Source organism: Lycorma delicatula, chromosome 13 (assembly GCF_047948215.1).
Source record: "Lycorma delicatula isolate Av1 chromosome 13, ASM4794821v1, whole genome shotgun sequence".
NCBI classification, from domain to species: Eukaryota; Metazoa; Arthropoda; class Insecta; order Hemiptera; family Fulgoridae; genus Lycorma; species Lycorma delicatula.
Window position 1 is genome coordinate 50254182 of NC_134467.1, and position 24574 is coordinate 50278755.

Genomic DNA, 24574 nt, shown 5'->3' on the forward strand with positions numbered 1-24574 from the left:
TGGTCCATAAAGGCAATTTCAAATGAAGCTATCTAGAATCGCTTTGTGAAGTGGAAACATCGTTAGGAAAATTGTGTGAATGGGGGAGGGAAGTACTTTGAAGGGGACAAGAACCAATAATCTCTAAAATTAAAAAAATAAACTTCAGTTATTTTTTTAACAGACATTGTATAAACTTACAATTGAATTTATGTTGATGGAGTACATTTTATTTTTAAAAGGTAAAACGTCTAAAAAATCTTTAGTTGTTTACTCTAAACTGAGCTTTCTCAGATATGAACAGTGTTAACACAGTTGTCTTGGTTACATTTTAATGTGTTTTTTGTTATTTGTGATTCAATTTAAAACAAAATAAGCGATTTAAATTGTGCTTATTCATTTAAAAATTGTTTTTAAAATAAATTTGTAAATTTTAAGTCGCCTGAACATGTATCCTTTTCTCCTTTGTTATTTATAAAAATATTTTCACATTTTCGGTAATCGCTTACATCGACTAGTCTCAGTGAGATGATTTACAAAATAATATTTTACGCGAGTGAATTAATGTTAATCACAGTACACTGGATATATAAGTCTCAACTTTTTTTTAAGGTTGTTTTGAGGATCAATAGATGAAATTAAAATGATTAAAATTAGTCGCTACAAGCCATCACAGTGTTTTTATTATTTTGTTAATTTACAGTCATGTTTTGAAAACAAAGTAAAAATTTATGAAATAAGGATGAAACTATGCACGATTGAATATAACAGAAAAACAAAATTTTGTCCTAAATGACAGGTGTTGATCTTATATATCTGCTACAAACATTCCAACTTTTGTTAAACCGCACCCTTTCATTTTCGGTTAATCATCATTGTTACGGGTAGACTACACATCTGCTATGCCAATTCATCTAAAACATTGAACAGCGACTGAATTTTTAACTGCAGAAAAAGTAAATGTTATATTCTTCATATAAAAGTCGATTATGGCGATAGCGAGTAGGTGAGTAGTAATGCAAGTAGGTAACAATAAAATTTTATGAAAAAAAATCTTATAGCGGTAGACCGATTTCTGTAACCGTTAAACAAGCATCAAAAAGGAGATGGCTGAATGTATTTAAAATGATTATCCAATAGCCACCCGGAAGAGCATATTAAAGGAACGAATAGAACACATTATTGAACAACTAGGATATCGTAAAATCTATCTGTGATGAGTGCCACACAAAAGTCAAAATAAAATAAACAACAACAAAAGAAATATTGCAAACAACTTCTGAAGATTTATTGTAACACGGGAGATTATATGATCTTCTCAATATTGTGAGATGAAACTTGGGTCCATCAACAACACGCAAAAAAAAAATTGTAGAGCATGAAATATCAACAGTACGGTTCACCACAAAAATAAATATTTATAACATAACCGCTGGGAAAAAATTCTCCTCACAGCGTTCTGTGATTGAACAGACGTACACCTGATCGACTGTTTGAAAGTCAGGTAAAGCGTAAAATCTGTACAATACATAGAGATGTTAATACTAGAGTTGTACTTAGAGTTTGTTGTGTTCTACAATCTATGAGGCTGATATAATTCTGCAACATAATACTCTCTTTTTCTGTTTAGCCTCTGGAACTACCATAATGTATTACTTCAGAGGATGAATGAGAACGCTACGTATGGAGTAAATGAAGTATAGTTTTGTACAGTCTCAGGTAGACCGTTCCTGAGATGGGTAGTTAATTGAAACCCAACCGTAAAAAAAATCCGGTGTCCATGATATAGTATTCAAACCCGTATAAAAGTAACCGTTTTTACAAGTTTTGAATGATTGAACTCTCGACTTCAAAAGCTAATTTGCGGTGATGAATTCACCGCTAGACCTTTGGGTTGGTAATACGATAATACTAGGCTCTAATGAGGATGAAATTTGGATCTATTCTATTCTGATCAGATTTGGTGCCGTGTGATTTTCATTCTTTTTACAATTAAATAATTCACAATAACTAATGGTATTCATTTCATCAAGGATAATAGACCGAAGGACTCTTGTAAGATCATGCATCAAAGGAAGACTGCCAGCATTCTTCATTGAGAGAATGAAAAAAATTAGTTCACAATTGGAAGAAATGAAAATCCGTAAATGGTGATTATGAGCAAAAAATAAATGTAAGTTTTTTCTGCATAAAATAAAGTTCTTTTACACTGTATCTGTTTACTTGACTAACTCTTTTTATTTGTGAATTATGAATAACTGTGTATTATATTTTAACAACCCCTTGTATTATTATTCAACGAATTCAGTACATAATGGTATGTTACCGATTAAAATAACCGTAACTTGATAAGATTAAATAATAAAAACTTAATGATACAGTGTAAAGTTAAATAAAATAGGTAGAATACATTGAAGATCCACCAACAACTCTGAATGAGATTTCCTATTTCCTCACTACCTACCGTTAACATTTGTGCCATTAACAAAAAATTCAGCTGAAAGCAATGGAAAACTGCAGCTGGTTTTTTCAAAACAAAAATGAAGGCACCTTTTTTGGTAATATTCCAGAGGTAATCCCCCATTTGGATCTCCAGGTGGGGACTAATGAAAGGGTCATCAGAAAATTAAAAAAATAACATTCTACAAGTCTGAGTGTGGAATCTTAGAAGTCTAAAAGAGGTCAGTAGGTTAGAAAATTTAAAGAGCGAAATGGATAGGAAAGTGTAGATGTAGTACGAATTAGCGAGGTTCACAGTAGGAAGGGTTAAAATGACTTTTGGTCAGGTGATTTTAGAATAACTAACCCGGCATCAAATAAAAGGCAGGCAGGAATAGGTTTCATAATGAACAAGAAGATAGGGAAGAGAGTAGAGTATTTCAAACAGCTTAGCGATAAAATCATTGTAAGGATAAAATCAAAACCTAAGCGGACAAAAATTGTTAATGTCTATACGGTTACACGTGCCCATGATGAAAAGGTAGTGTGTGTAAGAAAAAACTGATGAAACAAACACATAAAAGAGGATGAAAATTTAATAATAGTTGGATATTGGAATGCAAGCATCGAAAAAGGCAAGGAAGGAAATATTGTGGGTGAATACGGGCTTGGCAAAAGAAATGAAAGAGGGGGCAGACTCACTGAGGTTTTCCACAAAGTATAATTTAGTAATTGCCAACACCCAGTTTAAAAATCATAATAGAAGAATATACACATGGAAAAAGCCAGGTGGTACAGCAAGGTATCAGATAGATTACATCATGGTTAAAAATTTAGATCAACTCGATTGTAAAGCATATCTAGGAGCAGACATTAATAGCGACCATAATTTAATAATGAAATACGTAGATTGGAGTTTAAAAACCTGAAGAAAAGGTGTCAGATGAATAGGTGGAATTTAGAGAAGCTTGAGGAAGAGGAGGTAAAGAAGATTTTTGAGGAGGACATCGCAAGAGGTCTAAGTAAAAAAGGTAAGGTAGGAAAATAAGGAAGAATGGGAGAATATTTAAAAGAAATTCTTAAATAAGCACAAGCAAACTTAGGCAAAACAAAGAACTGGTATCACAGTATATATTGGCGGTATATATTGGAGCTGATAGATGAACGTAGAAAGTATAAGAATGCTAGCGATGAAGAAGGTAAAAGGAACTACAATCTATAAGAGAAATGATCATTGGTAAAATAGACAGAGCATACAGGAAAGTTAAGGAGAATTTTGCGGTACATAAATTAAAATCTAGTAATGTGTTAAATAAAGATGGTACACAGATTTATAATACAAAAGAAAAGGTCGATAGGTAGGTGGGAATATATTGAAGAGTTATATGCAGGAAATGAATTAGAAACTGGTGTTATAGAGAAAGAACAGGAAATCAAAGAAAATGAAAAGTTAGATCCAATACTGAGAACTGAATTTAATAGTGCGTTAAAAGATTTGAATGGCAGAAAGGCTCCTGGGATAGACAGGATACCTGTAGAATTACTGCACAGTGCAGGTGAAGAACAGATACATTATACAAACTGGTGTGTAATATTTACAAAATTGGGGAAGTTCTGTCAGACTTCAAAAAGAGTGTTATTGTTATAATACCAAATCAAGCAGCAGCAGATAAATGTAAAGAATACAGAACAATTACCTTAACTACTCATGCATCAAAAATTATTTACTAGAATTCTGTACAGATGAATTGAGAATAAAGTGGAAGAAGCATTTGGAAAAGACCAGTTTGGTTTCAGGAGAAGTATAGGGGTGGACAAGAGAAGCAATTTCACCACTCAGATTAATAGCAGAAGGAAGATTAAAGAACAGCAAACATACTTGGCATTTATACTTAGAAAAGGCATTTGATAACGTAGACTGGAATAAAATACTCAGCATTTAAAAAAATTTGGATTCAAGTACAGAGATAGAATAACAACAATTGCTAACATTTACAGGAACCAAACTGCAACAGTAATAATCAAAGAACATAAGAAAGAAGCTGTAATAAAAAAGGGAGTAGAACAAGGATGTTCCCCATCCCTGTTACTTTCTAATTTTTACACAGAACTAGCAGTTAATGATGTTAAAGAACAATTTAAATCTGGAGTAACAGCGTAAAGTGAAAAGATAAAGATACTACTACCATTTGCAGATGATATATATATTAACTCTACCCAAGAGTAAAAAAGATTTAGAATGAACAATGAATGGCATGGATGAAGTCCTACACAAAACTACCATGTGAACATAAACAAGAACAAAACGAAAGTAATGAAATATAGTAGGAAAAGAAAAGATTACGGAGGTAGAGGAATTTTGTTATTTGGGAGACGATCGGAATAACTGAGAAGAAAAGATTAGAAGCTTTTGAAATGAGATGCTATAGGAGAACGTTAAAAATCAGATGGGTGGATAAAGTGACAAATGAAAAGGTGTTGCGGCAAACCGATGAAGAAAGAAGCATTAGGAAAAGTATAGTAAAAAGAAGAGGCAGACTTATTACACATACATTAAGGCATCCTGAAATAAATGCTTTGATATTGGAGGGACAGATAGATGGGAAAAACTGTGCAGGCAGGCAACGTGCCTGTGGGGGGTTTGGTAATATAATTGTAAATATGTAAATCAAATTGTAAAGGATATGAGATGTAGGATGTAGGGGGTATACTGAAATGAAACAACTGGTACTAGATAGGGAATCTTGGAGAGCTGTATCAAACCAGCCAAATTACTAAAGACAAAAAAGAAAACAATTTGAAAATACTATAAAATTACAAATATCAAGAGGGTTTCTTTAAGGTGGAAATATCTGTAACAAAATAAAATATTCTAAAGGAATTGGAACGGTCAATATTACTACTTCATGCAGTTTGTTATGATTTTCATAAAAGTGTTGAATTTTGTGAGGAATTTATTGTTTGTTGTGAAATAAATCCTAATTTCTTGAGTTCAATGAAACATTCTCGATGCAACAGTTCAATGACGAAGCATGCTTTAAATCAAATGGCCTACTTTTTTATTGGAATGATTAAAATCTTCACACAGAAATTAAAAGAAGGGAAGCTTAATGTACCTGGAATTCATGTTTGGTGTGGTATCATGAAAAAAGGAATATCAGAAAAAGAAGTAGCAGATGATTCATATCTTTATGAAATGTTAATCCTGTCTTATATTTGACATCAGTTGTCTGTATTTTTGGAGCAAGATGGGGCATTTTTAAACTATGATTTTTCGTGACGTTTCAAACTACTAATGCATTCAAACTTTTCCTGCACGGATAGGATGTTTAGAAGCAATTCAATGGCTGTTAATTGATAAGTCAATATCTTGAAATCTTTCATTCTAGAAAATAGTCAATGATATTATTTTTTCTTTCAAGTCAGAATGACCTAAACTGCCTCCAGCTATTGATTAAACATTAATTCAGTAGTTACATTAAATAATACATTTTTAGCCATGAATAAGAAGGGCACTTTGAACAATAAGGGGACACTTGATCGCCAGACCTTTGACAGATGAAAGAAAAAATTATTTTTTCAGTTATTTTCACTTATCCTCAATAAATGAATATCTTTCAATTTTTAATGTTTCTTTTATACATAATAAATATATTTCCACAACAAAATATTTTTTTTATAAACACTTTAATAAAAATCATAATATAATCAAAAAATTGTGATATAAATACAAAATTTGCAAAACGTTTATTAATCGGTTACTTTCAATAAGATTGCAACATCAATTAAATACTGAAGAGGATCATTTTGAATCAAACCAGTTCCATATTTCTGAACAATTCTTTGCATACATCTATTGTACAAAGAGTATTTTATTCTTGGAGATGCCGGTTCAACTCCGGATATAAATTCCATAATCTTTTTCTTCATTACTGTTTGATCAGTTTTGAATGCGTGAATGACCCTTCAAATATTAGTGTTTTTATCAGAAGAAAAACATAATAGAAATCTTGATGCCAGCACTCAATACTACTATTATTGGTTCTGGGTAAATTTTGCATCTAAGATGCATACTGACTGTTATCGCTTACATCAAACCTAGGTTTAAGTCTATGACTTCCGATTCCAGCATCGTTAAAAAGTTTTTAAATACAGGCTTGTAATCGCAAATTTCTGAAAACTTTGCCGACTAAAATCTTCAACTAAATTTTCAAACTAAATCTTCAAAAAAGCATCCCGCACGTTGAATACAATTTTCTGATTTTTTGTGTTTTTTACACTGCCATTAAGAGAGCTCTTAAAAGTGGTGCATCAAAATGCTTTTAAAATAGTTTGTACAAAATCATCGAATAAACGGTTCAATTTGATCAAGCAACAACTCAATCAAATATCAATCTGTCAAATATTTTGATATGCTTTGAACAGTTCCTCTTTGATGCGTACTACACAAGGAGTCATCAAATCTTTTTTTTATTATCGGTTTTATTAGCGATTGTAAAACTAACTTAGCCTAAAGAGTACATATACTTATGCCCTTGTATGTATGTACATTAACAGAACTTTGGAATATTGCTGACGATTTATTCTAGTACTAGAAATTTTACTGAAACTGGTATTCGGTTTACTGGTGGAACAGCAGTAAAGCATAAACAGACATGATCTTGTATTTTATGTTTATTAATAGTTTGAGAGACTAGCTAAATGATGTTCGTACCATAAAAGGCCCATTGTATCTCTGAATGAAATTAGGAAAAGATTGAATTTTATTTTATTTCATAATTGGGTAAGCTGTTCTGTTAATATAAAATATATAATCGATCGAGTGCAGCTGAGATGACTCATGTACAGTACACTAATATCTACTAATATTTGCTCGATCAATTTTATAGCATACGCATATGATTTGCCAAATTCCATTCTTTATTTTGTTAAGAAACACAGGTGGGGTATTCACACAATACTAGAAAATGAAATAAATGATTTTAACAGAAATTTTATTCGATAAAAAACCTGAAAATTGAAAGAACTGCTATGCAATGTGGGAAAATTAGCGAAATCAACTCCACGTACAGTTATTAAATTATGAACATTTGGGGGGAGGGGTTAAATAAGCAAAGTCCATTGTTAGGTGATCATTAAAGATTAAACAGAAAACATGTAATGTTTTACAATTTCAAGCCTGTTTGAATACAGTTTAAAATTAAATAAGTAACAGAAAAAATTCAGCTCAGGTATAAAATTCCAATTAATATTTTTGAGCATCCTTTTAACATTCTTTTATTCGACAAGATATTCAACAATTAAATATCAAATGTTGCCGTGATAAAAATAGAAACAGTACGATGTGAAAATGAAACCAAGGTAACGAAAATATGATATTTAAAATTATGTAAATAAATAATTAAGTAATATTTGAATTTATAGTGGAAATAATATTTTGGTCTCTTAAATTATTGGTATTTGAACTAGACAAAAATAAAAAAAATTAAAACACTCCATTTATGACTATATATTCTATTAAAATGGGTGAAAAAATTAACATATTGAATGAATTAATCAACGTGTTAAATCATTTAAACGAACGTCACGGTGCATCATTACGACAAGTACTTGATTATTTTTCAAGAAATTACAACATACCAAAATTAGACTGCAGTAAGAAAATAAAGATGGCTTTGTTAAGAGGATTGCAAAAAGGTATAATAATCAATGACGATGGATTATTTCATGTAAATCATATAGAATTAGCGCCGCAAGAAAAAAGTTATGTAACAGAATATCGTACAAGACGTAGATGTGGTCGTTCGCTTAAAAGAAAGAGAGGTTCTCGATGTAGATGCCGAAGCAAAAGACGTAAACGATCTTGTGGATGTAAACGATCTTGTGGACGTAAACGATCTTGTGGACGTAAACGATCTTGTGGACGTAAACGATCTTGTGGACGTAAACGATCTTGTGGACGTAAACAATCTTGTGGAAGTAAACTACTACATCATCGTTGCAAAAGAAAAGGACGAATGAAAGGTAAAACAAGGAAATCTTGTAAGTGTAGACTGTCTAGTTGCAGCCACAAAAGAAGATTTGAAGATTCAGTGATTGAAGAATTAGTGGAAGATGCGAATAAATCGCCTTCACTGTTGCTAAGGGAAAACTATATCAATAATATCAGCAAAAAAATGACAGTTAATGAACTCGATAATGATAATAATTTAGATATAAGACTTAAGAGCGATAAAATAAGTAATAATATTGAGGATAATAATAATAATAATAATAATAATAATAATAATAATAATAATAATAATGAAATTGCTACATCAAGTGCACAACAAATTTAAAAATATAAATTTTATTTGTTGAAATTTCATTGATTATATACTTAAAAAAAAAATTCAACTGTTTTGTGTATTAATAAAATCTATTCTATTGTTAAAATACAAATGAATAATTACTATATTATGCATTTTTATTTACGGAAATGTAGTTAGCAGTACAATATTTTTAATAAAAACTAACATTTATTTATTCAAAGACCAGCCAAATCGCCTGATAAATCAATAAATGTTATTGGTAATATGTTTAATTGATGTTAGAGTTTTTGAATGAAATCTTTGGTGTTTGCGGAAGGTTAGAGGAAAATCTTTCTGTGATTCGGTTAATTTCACAGCTGAGGGTTGTAAGTTATGGGGGTGGTTGGAAGACGCCATACAAAGGTGTTAGTAGGCATTTACATCAGCAGCATCCTGACAGAGGCCAAACTGATAACTAGGTTGTGTTATCAAGTTTGGAGAGTCTAAAAAATGACCTACGGTAAAACACATCAGGGTTAGGAACTGAGGGTGTGGTGTGGTGACCGGGATCATCAAGGCAGATGTCTTTCCTTACAGGGGTCAGGATGTACAAGAATCAGGAAGCAATTATAAAATTAAATGATAAAAAAAGGCAAGCTACAATTTAAAGAGGTAAAACAAGAATGTAGTCCTTGTTCATTGCATCTTTTCAATTATATATATATTTAAAAAAAGCAACATAAAAGAAATTGAGAAAAGTTCCGAGACTGGAGTAAAATTACCAACTGTATTAATGAAACATATACAGATGACACGAGGTATCTGTCAAACTGGTATACCCCAAAGACTAATGCCAAAAGATATGTTAACTACCTCAAAAGATAACTTCCGTAGAAATACAATATCTTTAACAAAAAAAAAAAAAAAAAAAGCTTACTTTTATCAATAGCCAACCCCCATTCTTTCCACCATCCACTGTGCTTAAAGTATATCATAAAAGTATTTATCATCACAATGGATCACATACTACACAAAGATTGGATGAACACAACATGCCTATTAAGGTTAATTTTATTGCCTTTTTAATGTAGCTTGCCTAGGAAACCAGCAGAAACTGATATGTATCTTAAATATTTTAAAACCGAAAATAGATGCACAGCATGTATAAAGTTATAAGATACGTAGAATAAATATCTTAAGAGAAGAAGAGAAACTTCATAATTAACAAAAAATGTTTTACTTACCATGCCTGGTTTTTTTTCACGCATATTCTTCAGCCAGTAATAATAATCTTGGGCACATTTTTGAGTAGTTTCCAGCACACGGCTTAAACGAATCAAACTGAAACAATAAAATTATTTTATATTACAAGTACTTATATCTGATACAAAATCGAAAAATAATATTTTAAGAAAAACTTGAACGGGGAAAAAGTTGTTTCAAATTTGTACCAGAATCTGTTAATTGTGAGAGCTGAAAAGACAAAAAAGGCAAACTCTATTATTACATAAAGCAACAAAGTTTATTACTACTGATTCTCAAACTGTATCAATGATGATATAATAATAGTAATTTATTAATAATTTTTGTTTGTATGAAGCAATTTTTGTTCTCAAGTTTTATAATAACAAAGCTACCTCCTTGAAAATACCAGATCTAAACAGGGAAATGAGGAAATCCTAACCGATTGAAAAGAAATGCAGCAAACCAGTTTAGTTAAAACCCATAATATGTGGCTTTAATTTAAAAGGAATTTACAAACACTAGGAATTTATTGATATACAGGCATGTATGTAGTCAATCTGAAATGGTACATAATTAATGTATGTGGTTAAAAGATGTAAAATCTAAAATAATTATCACTTATTTTAGATCTAATGTCATATTGGAAAACAGTTAACACTGACCGGAATAGTACTACATCTCTACAGAGAATAGTAAAGAAATATAGAAAACAGCTTATCAGATCTGTTAAATACATATAATAAGAGAGTACGATCTATAAATATAAAAATAAGACTATGAACATGCAGTTAAAGCAGAAGTATTATAAGTTATAAATTGTTTCCCACAAAGAAAGAAGTTGGCAATGCAAATGATTGAAAATTAAGAAAGAAAATTTAGAGGAAGATTTTATATAACTGAGATTAGAGTGAATGTTGAATATACAGCAGTACAAGGAAATACAAATATGTCTATGAAAGAAAATTGAAAAAATATCAACGCCTATCAAGAAGAGAAGATCATATTAAAAGAATGAATAGAGATGAAAAAAAACCTGAAAACACAACAAAGTGGTTTAAATAAGTTAAGGAAGACGTGAAAAAAAAAATATCAAAATTGAAGATATATGAAATACATTCAATAATTAGAGAGACAAATTTACAAGACAAAGCAATTAATTAACGAGAGTAAGTGATTTAATCAATGACAATGAAACTTACTACTTTTCAACACAGCCTCTGGCAACAATTAAGATGCTGTGAGCTTTTTGATTCCTGCAGAGTAGAAGTCTTTACCTTGCTGTTTAAACCATTCCTGTACCGTTTTTTTGACAACTTTGTTGTTGTCAAACTTCTCGCCAAGTATATTGTCTTTGAACAGGCCAAACAAATGAAAATCAGATGGGGCGAGGTCTGAGCTGTAAGGAGAATAAACACGTCCCAACCCGACTTCTCAAGTGCTTCTCTAGTTCTCTGAGTGATGTGAGGGGTGGAGGTTACCATGCAAGAGAATCGCACCTTTTGAGAGAGCACCCTGTTATTTTCATCTTATCGTAAGGTCTAACTTTCTCTTGGAGCATGTTAGAATAGAGTATGTTGTTCTAAATAGTACTAAAAATTGGGCCCTGCGAGTTCCAGAAGACTTCAACATCACTTTACCAGTTGATAAGTGGGTTTTGAATTTTCAAAACAGTTTGGGAAATTTTGACTTGCCTGTCTTCATGAATAAGATAATTTATGGGATTTTGAAGCGCGGTACTCAAAACTTCAACCGGTCATCCAAAGCAATTGAGATCAGTCATACTTGTTCTACCCAAATTAAACTGTTCCACTCACTTGTAACGTTAAACACTTTTTACCATACAGTTTCAACATTCTTGAGTAAATTTCCACCAGTTTCACACCTTCTGATAGCAAAAATCTTATCACTGAATGTTGCCTCTTCTAGCATACACATTTCAAGTGACGTTAATATTCTGAAATCAACAAAACAGGTTATGTTTATATTAATTATGATTAAATAGCTTATTAAGCTCGAGTTTCATTGTCACTGAATTAACTGTTTCTTCTCTACATCAATTTGTCTCGTTAATTACCGTACAGCCCTTGTAGAAATTAGGAGTGATTTTAACAATATGATAAAAGGAGTAAAGAACCCTCAGGTTGTAAAGCAAATCCGAATTTAAATGCAGTAAAGAAAGAAAGAGAGCAGGTACACTTAGAATGAGAAAATATTGGAAAGAAAAAACATCAGAAAAAATCTTAATTGCAAGCCAATGCGTACATTCCTACGAGGCTAGAATGAATAAAAAATAAATAAATACTTGCAAATCAGAAAATAGAATGTAATTGTGCATTAAATTCATTATTCAATAAAAAGCAATGTCTGAAAAATAACTTTACCTTATTTTTAAAAGGATAAAAATTCTAATTACAGACATCTACTCGAACTTTCACCAATTAAAGCTTTTACACATACAACTAGCAACACTGCTGACAGTATGGGAACATTTTAATGCCTTCTATTATTAAAATATGGACTTCTTATGTCCTTATTAAATATATTCAAGTACATGAGTACATACATCAAATTATAAACAAAAGTAACTATCTATATTTCTCCTAGTCACAAAGAAAGCAGTGCCCAAATGATTATAATTAGATTCCAAAAGATATCAGATGGGTACTATGTACTCGATGGTACATAATCACAAATGACAGAGCAATATTCTCAAAAACTGACCTGACAACAGGCTGGTAACTGATGTTTATTTCTTCTCTCGAGGTGTCTACACACCCGAAATAAGCAATACAAGATTCCTTCACGTTAGTAAAAAGTATCTTATTAATGAAAACAACAAAATCACAAAGCGTTCCTACACGATGTATTACTTGTTTTCCCTATCTTACATCGGTATTTTAGAAGCAACATCTTCCTAGTATAGTTCATAGTGTTTATTCTCAAAGCAGCAACAGGCTTAAACAGTTCTGCTTTATGATGATGAATTTTGTAGCAAATAAAAAATGCCAAACCTGAGAGAGATCTCAATCCGAAAACATCCAACATCCAAATAAAAAGTAGAAATACAGATCCAGAAGGAGTTCAGTGGACAGTGGAATAGTAATTATTACGAAGAAGGGAAAACTTCTAAATACACTAAGTGCAATAATATGTGGGATTCTAACTCGCTAAAAAATTCCTCTGGAGCCCACATTTTTTCCTGCGCCAGGACCACTTTTGTATTATTTCACTCTGAGGCATATTGTCTTATCGCCTTACTTAGAGCAATCCTCCTACTAGACCGGGATCAGCTAAGCATCCCTCCTTCTTAATCTCAGAACCAGTTCGACATAACCATTACCAAACATTCTAATAATAAAAAAAAGGGAGAGATTCTTTTATGGCATTTTCATTTATTTTTGGTAAATAAGGAATATAATAGGCAAGGAATCAAGTCTTGCAAATAATCTACAACCTTTATACTACTACTACTACTACTACTACAGTAACAGTTCCAAGAATTACGTTTAAGATAATATATACTGAAATTAACACCAAAGGGGTTACTATTGCCTAAGAAAACAACAACAAAAACAAGAGATACCAAATATATATTAAACAAGAAATACCACACTAATTCAAACAAAGGAAACATTAAGTAATAAAAATTTTACGAACAGCTATAACGAAACATAAAACATTTTGAAAATGTAGTACACAAAACAATATAACGTTAAATTAAAACAAATAACCTTCGTGATGGTTGTATTGTATGGAGTCAATCTCCTAGTAAATAATGTACATGAAAGGAACACCCATTAACCAGACAACAAATTTATTTTTTAGTAAAATAAACTGTATATAAAAATATATAAATGAGTACAAAAGTAAAAAATCACATATATGAGTGTCTTTAAAATCCTTCCATTCTTCCTGATGTAAAAAAAACAATCCCGGTTAACAATCTTCAAATCATTACGTGCTATTTAAAGTTTGCAATTATTACGGTTACGACGCATAGAAAAATTAACGATAAAAATAAGCTACTAGCAAAGATATTACTTTCATAAATTTTTACAGAAAACTAAAATTTTTTTTCTGCAATCAAAAATCACTGTAACTGTAATATTAATGGTCTGGAATACTAAAGCGTACAATTTATAAAATAAAAATTTACCGAATTGCAGCTTTGATGAATAAAAAAAAGATAATTAATAAATAAAAATAAATAAATTTCCAATTAAGATGAAACCACAATGTATCTATAAACATTTTAAAATTATAACAAAGAAGATGTATAAAAAAACAAAAATAAAACCAACCTAATAAAATCAACATTAATAGGAAAAGAGAAAATAATACAAAAAAAAGAAGAAAATCTATTAGTATAAATTAAAAAGAATAATAATAATAATAATAATTAATTTTAATTATTTATTATGTTATGTACAAAAACCGTAATCAACCTTAAAATAACACTTAGGAAACAACATAAAAATATATATAAAAAAAAAAAAAAATACACACAGAAAATGCGACAGAGGAAAATTTTTAAAATAATTTACAAAATTATTATTATAAACCACCACAAATCGTTTACAAACATCCACAAAACTCATGATTTAGAAATAGAATATAAATAAATATATGAAAAAAGGCACAAAAATCTAATTCACACTCCGATAGATAATTTAAATATTAAAAAATTTTATTTTTTAAAAACCACAAAAAATTTTTAAATGTTGAGTTAAACAAGAATAACAATTTATAATAAAAAAATAAGGGTCACATAATTACTTTGGTGTATGTTGTAAAAGCTTTTTACTGTAAATAAACACATCACTACAGTCATATGTAATAAATATTCCTCCACATGTTTATATATATAAAAATTATATCAGATTTATAAAAGAACAATAAAGTCAATATCTAATGAATTCTTTCTTATTCTTAGAGACAAAAAAAAAATAAAAAATATATATATATATATATATATGTAATTACCAAATCAAACCTAAATGTAAGGGGAAACCAGCACAAAAAAAGATATGTAGGGACCTTGGTATTATAAAAATAATAATAATTCAAAAGATAAAATGAAATTAATACTAGAATAGCAATGATTTTAAAGAATGTGTTTAATAGAAAGTACAACTTCATAAGATGGAGTTGCATTAGCATCTTGTACAGCGTTTCAGAGTTAGCTTCTACATAAATGAACATTAAGAAAAACATAAAAACAAAGTTAAATTACATATTAAATTGTGAACGATTTTAAATTATCAATGATTTTGCCAGCAACATTAATTTTAATGAAATATTATCGATTATGAAGCTAAATAATACATTTATTTGTGAAATGTAAGGAAAATAAATTGTTGAAGATGTAGAATGTGTTCATTAATTACAGAATTACAGCAGAAAAATAGTATATAATATATGACGTATTTATACGCTTTTACATAAGTAGAAACGTATCACAAAAATATCTATATAATAGTAATAAAAAAACTGGCAGTAATTCATTACATATTTCTATCTACTTTTTATTCAAACAATATACGTATATAAAATTTTTTGTTATATACAAAAAACAAAAAATGCCTTTCAACTAAAACAAAACTTAAACATTATAAAACTGTAGTTCAACCAGAAGTCACCTACGGAAGTGAGACCCTTTTCAAAATCACTCAGAATAACCGAATCGATAAAATTCTGAAAATAGAGAGGAGAATTGTCAGAACGTGTATCGATAAAAAACACCAAAAGAAAGCCGATGGTGGATTGTGCCAAATGAGGTGGTGTATCAAGAAATAGAGCCCGTTACTGATACTATGCGGAAAAAAAGAATCTCTTCCTTTGGTCATCTCATAAGGACACCGGAAACAAGACTGTCAAGAAATATCGTTGAAAAGCTCTGGTTCCAAAAGCTAGAAGTAGGATGGATTAAAGAAATTAGAGAATATATGAAATAAATGGAAATTTCCCTGACCGACCTACAGAATAAAACTGTAAAAATTACAAAATAACATGCTTTTCTCAGAAAAGATTTAACTAAAATTGACTTAAGTGGTCCCATGTTGGCCGTAAAAGCATAATAATAATAATATATAAAATCACAACCTTCGTAACACATATATATATTATATCTGCAGGTACATGTCTTACCCACCTCGTTAGTCAAGTGATGGAACGTGTCTTCCCAAATCAGCTGATTTGGAAGTCGAGAGTTCCAGTCGGTTATTTTTACACGGATTTCAATACTAGATCATGGATACCGGTGTTCTTTGGTGGTTGGGTTTCAATTAACCACACATCTCAGGAATGGTCAAACTGAGACTGTGCAAGACTACACTCATACATATCATCCTCTTAAGTATTATCTGAACAATAATTACCGGACACTAAACAGGAAAAAGAAACGTACATGTCCTGCAACATATGGTGTCACTATAGATGTTGATCAAACTTTACCCAATAACTGCCGCACATAAACATATTGAATTTTTTTCTAAATAAATCCTTTATTTAATCACCATTATTAAGTAAATAAAGCTAGAAATATTTTCATATCAACAAAAAAAATTAATTATTGCTCAGAAATAAAATGATTCACTTACGCACCTTTGGCAAAAAGAATCCAAAAAATGTCATTTTCTGAAGAATATAGTAAGAAGATATATGAATAATTTATTAAAATGAAAGTAATATAGTTACAAACAAACTAATTTAATTTGATTTGTTTTTTATATAAAAAGTTATTTATTTTCTTGGCTGTAAATGAAATGTTTGAAAACATATGTAGGTGCACTTTAAAATTTATACACAAAAAAAAATGTATGTTTTTTGCCTAGCTTACAATTTTGTCTAGTTTTTTCACATGCTCTGAAATAATATGCCCTATTTGAACTGAATGAACATCTTCTGGAAAACTGTTTTTTGACGGACGACCCTTGGTTGCCATTAGCGGTGAGGAAAATTATTTACTTTTTTATGTATTATCAGCAATGTGTCACAGTATTTTTATTTCTTCACTCTTCATCAGTGAAAATACAAGAGAAAACATAAAATCAGTTTGACTGATTTTTTACAATTATTTACAAGTATATATTTTCCATGATTTTATTACAATAGAATTGACAGCATTTGTAAACAATGCCCGCTAACATTTTTTCCACGCACTCAAATTCTTTAATTTTCAATACCACTGTCATGGGAATCAGCTGCCACCCGTACTTTTATCAGCATCATTAATGACTGAACAATAATGGTGTCTTCTTTCTTTTCAGCTGTATCTTTTTGTATTTAATAATGGATGTATGCCGTTGTGCTTACTGGCGACTGTAACCATTGCAATATAAATGGAGCAACCAAGTATTTTTACAATAAGATAGACTGAGGAAAATATTTTTCTTACACTGCAAGAAAAAACCTAAAATCATTTAAAATATAGAGCCACAACTAAACAAATTCAATATGTTTATAGAAAATTCAATAATACATCGGAGGAAAATGAAAGTAAAATTTATTGCTACAAGCAAAAACTTAATGCTCCTTTAAGCTATAAAAGATTTTCTAAAACTTGAGAAAAAGACAAATCTAGACATTTAGATACTGACCGATAACCCACTGGGTTGGTCTAGTGCTGAACTCATCATTCCAAATCAGCTGATTTTGAAGTCGAGAGTTATAAGGTTCAAATCGCAGTAAAGGCAGTAGTTACTTTGAATTTGAATACTAGATTGTGTATACCGGTGTTCTTTGGTGGTTGGGTTTCAATTAACCACAAATCTCAGGAACGGTTGACCTGAGACTGTGCAAGACCACACTTCATTTACATTCATACATATCATTCTCATTCATCCGCTAAAGTACCTTGGTGGGTCTGGAAGCTAAAAATGTAAAAGGAGGAGGTCAATCGAATCTAAATTTTTTTCCTGAATTTATATCTATCATAATTATACTCTAAATATCGCATAATTAAGTCATATAATTTAAAAACACTATGACACATTTGAAATAAAAATCTGCTAAGGACAAAGTAAAAAATTATGTGATCCTTTGCAAGCCTTTTTTTACATATTTATCTATAAAGGAAACATAATTAAAGAACTAATTATCTTTGTTACGTATTTGGAGTTTATTTTCAGTATTGCACACAAATTTGAAATAAGGATAAGAGATCAGTTGTTCTCTGGTTACCAGAGCTTTTGAATTTTGTTTTCTTAAAGTACATTGTCAGTTTCTACAATGTATAACATGATGCAAAATCATAACGGCAAATATTTTTATTCTGTATTACAGATTAACCTTCGCTCACATATTTTCATGTATTTTTCACTTTTCATCACTTCCATTAAATTTATGAGTTAAATAACCACCGGAACATATTTTTTTTAGTTCTAACATAGCAGCTCAACAGGTGAACTGATTTAGATGTATGACCCTGCAATGGAATACTTACATTACCATGTCATAGGCTATATAAATAAATAAATATACCGGTGATCATTTGAAGTTACCGCAATTTTTATTCAACAGCTATCAGTTCCATTGTATTTCTGTTTGCAGCCATGTATACCATTCTTGGGGGAGAACCTTTTTAAAATTATTTTCCACCGCTACACCTAGCCCGATTCAAAAATCTTAAATGATGGCAATGGTAACATTTAATAACATTAATTTGCAACACGAAAAAAATGATTAATTTTGGTGAAAAGAAAATTAAAATCAGCCCACACCTTCGCTCGGTAGGTGCGAAAAACCATTTGGGGTAGTAAATTTTTTTAAATTTCAGTCCAACAAAAATAACTATAAAAGTACGTGATATTTCTTCTTAAATCATTTGTAATAATCATAATCTGCGGATTAAATTTTGAAGATTATTTTTTAAATTACCAACAAAAAATTTTTCACTTAAATATTTTCTAGGGTTGAAAACTTATTTTTTTTATATGAGCTTGTGACACCTCATTGGAAGGCCCTTTGAATGACAAGTAATTTGGTACAAATAAAATAAAATAAAAATTGGTTCACTGGTATTGAAGTAATGATACAGTGTTACTAACCCAAAGCATTAGGTCTGAAATCGTCCGTTCTTGTTAAAAACAAGGGTTTTAGGTTTCTCCAGCATTGAAAAAACATAATAAATCTAACATTGTAACATCAGTTAAATATACGAAAAACCAATAATAAGGTACCTTTAACTTTGCTGGTAACATATACAAATTTATTACCGGAGAAACTTAATGATTAAATAAAAACTTAAATCATAAATGAATAATTCTTAATCAAAAAATAAAGCTTAAATCATTCATTAGTTAATTTTCTTATGAAATTTTTTTAAACAATAACAGTCCTTAAGAAATAATAAATGAAAAAAATTTTTTTTACCTCAATAAAATAAAAATATCAATTTTTAAATCATTTGATCAAAATGATTCTTCCCATTTGCCTGTAAACATTAATAAAGTCTTTGTTGAAATTCACATCTTACTTTTATTACAGTTTCTTTAGTTACAACCCAACATGCTCTTACAATTTTATTTTTCAACTCTTGTATGTCAGCACGAATTTCTTTATACATTATTGAATTTAAATGACTCCACAAAAAATGTCCAGTGGGTATGATCAGCAGATCTTGTCCACCAATCCAATATCAATGAAACATTCGGACCAACCGTTGTTGAACTGGATGTGAACAGCGAGCAGGTGCTCTATCTTGCTGAAAGTGAAGCGTATCTTCATTAAGTAACAAGTTTCCATTGTCATCTAACTGATTTTCTAAGGCATGGACTATTAGCGGGAGAATAACTTCATCCAGCAACTGCAATTTATTTCACCTGTCTAATTCCCATCGATAAATACTGGACGGATTATGTTATCACCGTCAATCCATTTCAGACCTAATGCTTTGGGTCAGTGACACTGTATCCCAACATAACCTAACAAACCACATTTTTAATCGTAACTTCACTATAGGTGAACCAATTTTTATTTTATCTGTACCAAATTACTTATCATTAAAAGGGCCTTTCAATGAGGTGTCACAAGCTACATTGTCTCATTTTAAAAAAAAGTCTTTAACTTTTGAAAATTTAGAAAACATTTAAGGCCGAAATTTTGTGTTAGTAATTTGTAAAATAATTTTCAGTTTTCATTCACAAATTATGATTATTTCAAACGGTTTAAGAAGTAATATCAGATAATGTTATAGTTATTTTTATTGGAATGAAATTTAAAAAAATGTATTACCACAAACGGTTACCACATCTACTGAACAAAGGGGTGGGCAGATTGTAATTTTCTTTTCACCAAAATTTAATTTTTTTTTCGGGTTATCAATTACTGTAATTAAATACCATTGCCATTTAAAATTTTTGAGTCGGGGTAGGTGTAGCGGAGAGAGTGAGTTATGGACTTTATGAGTCCTTTATCCAAAAATTTTACTCAAACTGTAGATAAGCTTTTCACATAATTTAATAGACTTTAAGTATCTAAAGTATTCCTGATGTTCTTTCAAACCTGTATAACGGGAAAAAATCCTTTTTTTTGTCATTTATGGAGTAATGTTCTTATACTAATTGTGCGACTCCATTAGAGTAATACAACTCTCTTTTTATGTTTTCGGGTAACTTCTTTCAGGGATAGGGGATAACAAGTGTAATTTTTTACTTTTTTTTTGACAGTTACATATTTTTCTTGACATCTTCACACTGGATTAACTGATTTTTATGAAATTTTGTATGCTGACTCTTTAATAACATTGATTTCATTCGATTTTGATTATAATTGCTCAAGGAGATAAGTAGATAAATCACTTACGACTCCCGTATGTCAAAATTTTACCCGTGTGATCTACTTTTTTGTTAATTATTTATTTGTATAAAATTTACATACTTTAATGTTGCACTCAATTCCTAGTAATTAGTAATTTGTCGAGTAACTAGAATTTGTAACCCTTTGCACCCTATTGTAACCAGAATTACATTACTTTACTGGCTTTTTTTCGACACCGGTCACTGTGAGACCACACAAAATTTGACGTAACTACTGGCTAGTTTTTTCTGCTTTATTTAATAGTTATTAAATATTTATCAAACTAAATGATATACCGCAGTTCCCACTTAATTTACAATTCATTTTTCTGGACGTTTTGTGATCAATTTAGTAAAACTTTCCTGACTCTAATAACGTTACGTTATTACCGTTTACTCTGCAAAATATAGACATTTTATTTTTATGCAGCCTCCACCATCTCCATAGCTGCCAAACTCGCGTCTTTTTTTGTTATTTATTATTGAACTCATTTTTCAAGTTTATTTTTTCACGATTTTCTTACAATATGCATTCAAAATCAGGCTATTTTTGTGATAAACTGTTTCAGTGAATTATATTGCAAATTAAAAAAAAACAAAACAATATTTCTAATAAGTTTCTTGCGTAAAATTGAACATGATGGTAATCGAATAGTAATGAAGATAATAAAAACTAACCGCAAGTAAACTAAGTAAAGCGATTTTTAAAAATAATTAGCTCGCGTGTAAGATTGCTAAAAAGAACTAGCCTAATTACTTTGCAAAGTAAATAAAAAACAATATTTAATAACTCGGTTCGCATTAAAATAAGATGCACAAATTTCAGTTTAAACAAGAATATATGTACGATCACAACTTGAAGGAAATCTAAAATATAATAATACAGATAAGAAAACTAAAACAGAACACCTTATTTTGTTCAGAAAACAAATGTTATTAACATTTACTCGAAAAATATTTTATCATTATTATTCTAACGTATACCGAAAAATAATGACACAAGATCTCATTACATACGTATTATTATGCACGTATAAAACACAGGGCAAGTTTTCTTCAATATCTTTAGGTTGCTAATGGTTTTCTCTTTTCTAAAAGTTAAATTATGGCGGCTATCTGTTCTTGTCCCGCCAAGATTGTAGCTCTCAACTTTTTTATTTCTTCTTCCAGTTTTTTAAATTTTCGGTTGCAATTTTCTTTTCAGGGCTCTAGTCTGCTCTTCTTGAGAGTAGTATTTTCTTTTTTCTTCAAAACATTCTTCATATCGTCTTCTAGAGCTTCTCACTGCAGCGAGCGTTTTTTTTTGGCGATGAAAATTCTCCTTGTCCCCAGAATCTCACAATTGCATAGACAATTTTTCCTTTATTTATCGTCTCCGTCCAAATTCTCTACAATAAGAGATTTGTTAATGGAAAAGCCACATCTGTAAATGCAATTCTCTGAATTTTTTGCAATTTTTCTCGACTTTTTATAAAAATTCCCGACTAAGTTTAAATTTCCTGTCTGTGAAAACAACGTATACGTCGAAAAAAAAAGTATAAATTTATTAATTATAAACGAATAACTCGTAAATTAATAATCATTATTCTTAATTTTATTAAATACAGTAGAATTTAAAAAAAATAGAATTACGATTATAATAGTAAAAAAAAATATAACACTAAAAATCTTATTTCAATTTAGTAAACCTAGATGGAAGGACTACAAATATATAGTAACAGATTATGTGGAAGGAGAAAATAACCGACGAAGAAGTGCCATGTTTATGAAGCTTATTAAAGAAACTGTGAGACGCATGGATATGACATTTATTACGGCATAACAGTTCGTTACAAATTAAGACCGTAGTCGAAGGAAACAACGCAACAGGAAGACCAAGACTAGGGTTTATCGGACAAACAATAATGTTATTGGGTGTAAAACATCCATGAAAACAAAGATATTAACACAAGATAGAACCGTCTGGAGCACGAAGACCGCTGTAAACCGATCCTACGGTTATTACTACAACGAGAAGAAAAAATCAATATTTATATCATTATCGCAGTTATAAACTTGAATTTAAAAAACGCAGAAGAGTTTAATTATGACAATTTGAGCGTTAAAAGTAACAACTCTCTAAACATGTCACCGCACTGTTTTGCACTATTCAGCGGCGGATCGAAGCTAATACTTGCGGGGTTCCTGCTCCAGAAAATATTTTTGTGGGCCTTTTCAAGGCCACGGTTAAAGTTTTCTATAAAACAAAAGAACCGAAAAAAAAAATGAATCGAATAGAATGGCTCGAAGCAGGATATAATCTAATTGTACCCTTTATCGCATACAAGAATACGGTCCACATATTCGGTACCAAATAAATAACAAAATGTCAATACAGATAATATTTTTTAGTATTATTACATAACTTAATGAAATGTCCGTTTAAAAACACCGTAGTTCAACGGTACTTAATTTAAATTTCTACGTACGCAAAAACAAATACGCAATTACTTTTTACTAATTAACTTCTTTTTCGCCCTTCCGGTGTGTTTTTGGGCAGATTTGGCGATCAAAGAGCCCTTGTTGTCCGCCATCTTCTGATCGCTACTGGAAAAATAACTAAACCGCTTTCCTATTTTTTCCACCGCTAAACTAGGAACGAACAAGGAATGTTCACACACACACACACACACGCGCGCGCGCGCGCGCGCGCGGAATAAAAAAACTACCTTACACCAGCACGCCAAAGTCAGAATTGCGGGAGTGGCAGTGCTCTCTCCCTCGCGTGCAGCATCCTACGTGCACATGCACATAACAACCAAACATCACGCTGCTAGAACTGTCAAATGCACAGTTCCTTACAAAGATTTTTGTATCTTTTTCATAAACCGGGGGACGGCTCCTGTTATTACGCTTAAGGATTATACATCGTACAAGTATAAAGAAAGAATTAAAGAAAAAAGGACTCGTTATACTGAATGTTATCGATAATATAAAGCGGAAATAGGGGGTAGTGCAGTTCCACAGTGCCTATATGCGAGCCACTACTGCTACTATTATACCGTACTGTGCAAATTAATCGGGACAAGCTATTTTTTTGTCTAAATTATGCGATTTCCAGTTACCTCAGAAACCACTGTAAACCGGTTTTAAAGTGGAAGTAATCACCTTACGTGCAGTTGTGAGCCTTTGTGTGCGCCAGGTGGATGTAAGTATTTGCGCTACGTGCAACACGTGTTCCTTTCGCGTTTAAATGTGAATATTATTCTGAGGTAGCGTGCAAAAATTAATCTTCTCAAAGATCGCACTTCTACGACGGTGACAGATATCGCTTCTGCAGTCGGTGTAGGCAAATCAAGCGTATCAAGAATTCTGACAATATTCAAAGAATCGGGACTATCATCTCCAAAGAAAAAGGGAGGAAAATGCGGGTACAAACGAAAAAATACTATAAGAACTGATAAAATTCTAATAAGAAATAGTAAAATTAATCCAAGGAAAACAAGTGCAGACCTTACACGAGATTTATTGGCAAACGATTTTGATGTTAGCAGTTCAATTGTACGGTAAGCTTGTGGAAGCCGACAACAAGACCGACAAAAAACAATTTTTAACGCCTAAAATGAAGTAAAACGTTTAGCGTGAGCCCAAAAATATAAATCGTGGACCGCTGACGACCAGAAGTATTTTTAGTGACGAAGCTCATTTATTTGTGCAGGATTACAAACCTTTGAGACACGAGCGTGTCCGATAAACTAAAAAACAGTGCGATAGAGAAACGGGACCGGAAACTTAATTCCGTTCAACGTATCATGAATTCGACCAAATACGTAGAAATATTACTTA

The 24574-nt window shown here is 30.8% G+C and overlaps 1 protein-coding gene across 1 annotated transcript in view; it reads right to left on the reverse strand.

Annotated features, from left to right (window-relative positions):
* Positions 1-24574, reverse strand: part of LOC142333550 (uncharacterized) — a 144535-nt gene that overhangs the window by 40097 nt on the left and 79864 nt on the right. Inside the window, exon 3 of the mRNA XM_075380830.1 lies at positions 9953-10049. Within this exon, the coding sequence (XP_075236945.1) occupies positions 9953-10049 (97 nt within the window). The remainder of the gene's footprint in view (positions 1-9952; positions 10050-24574) is intronic.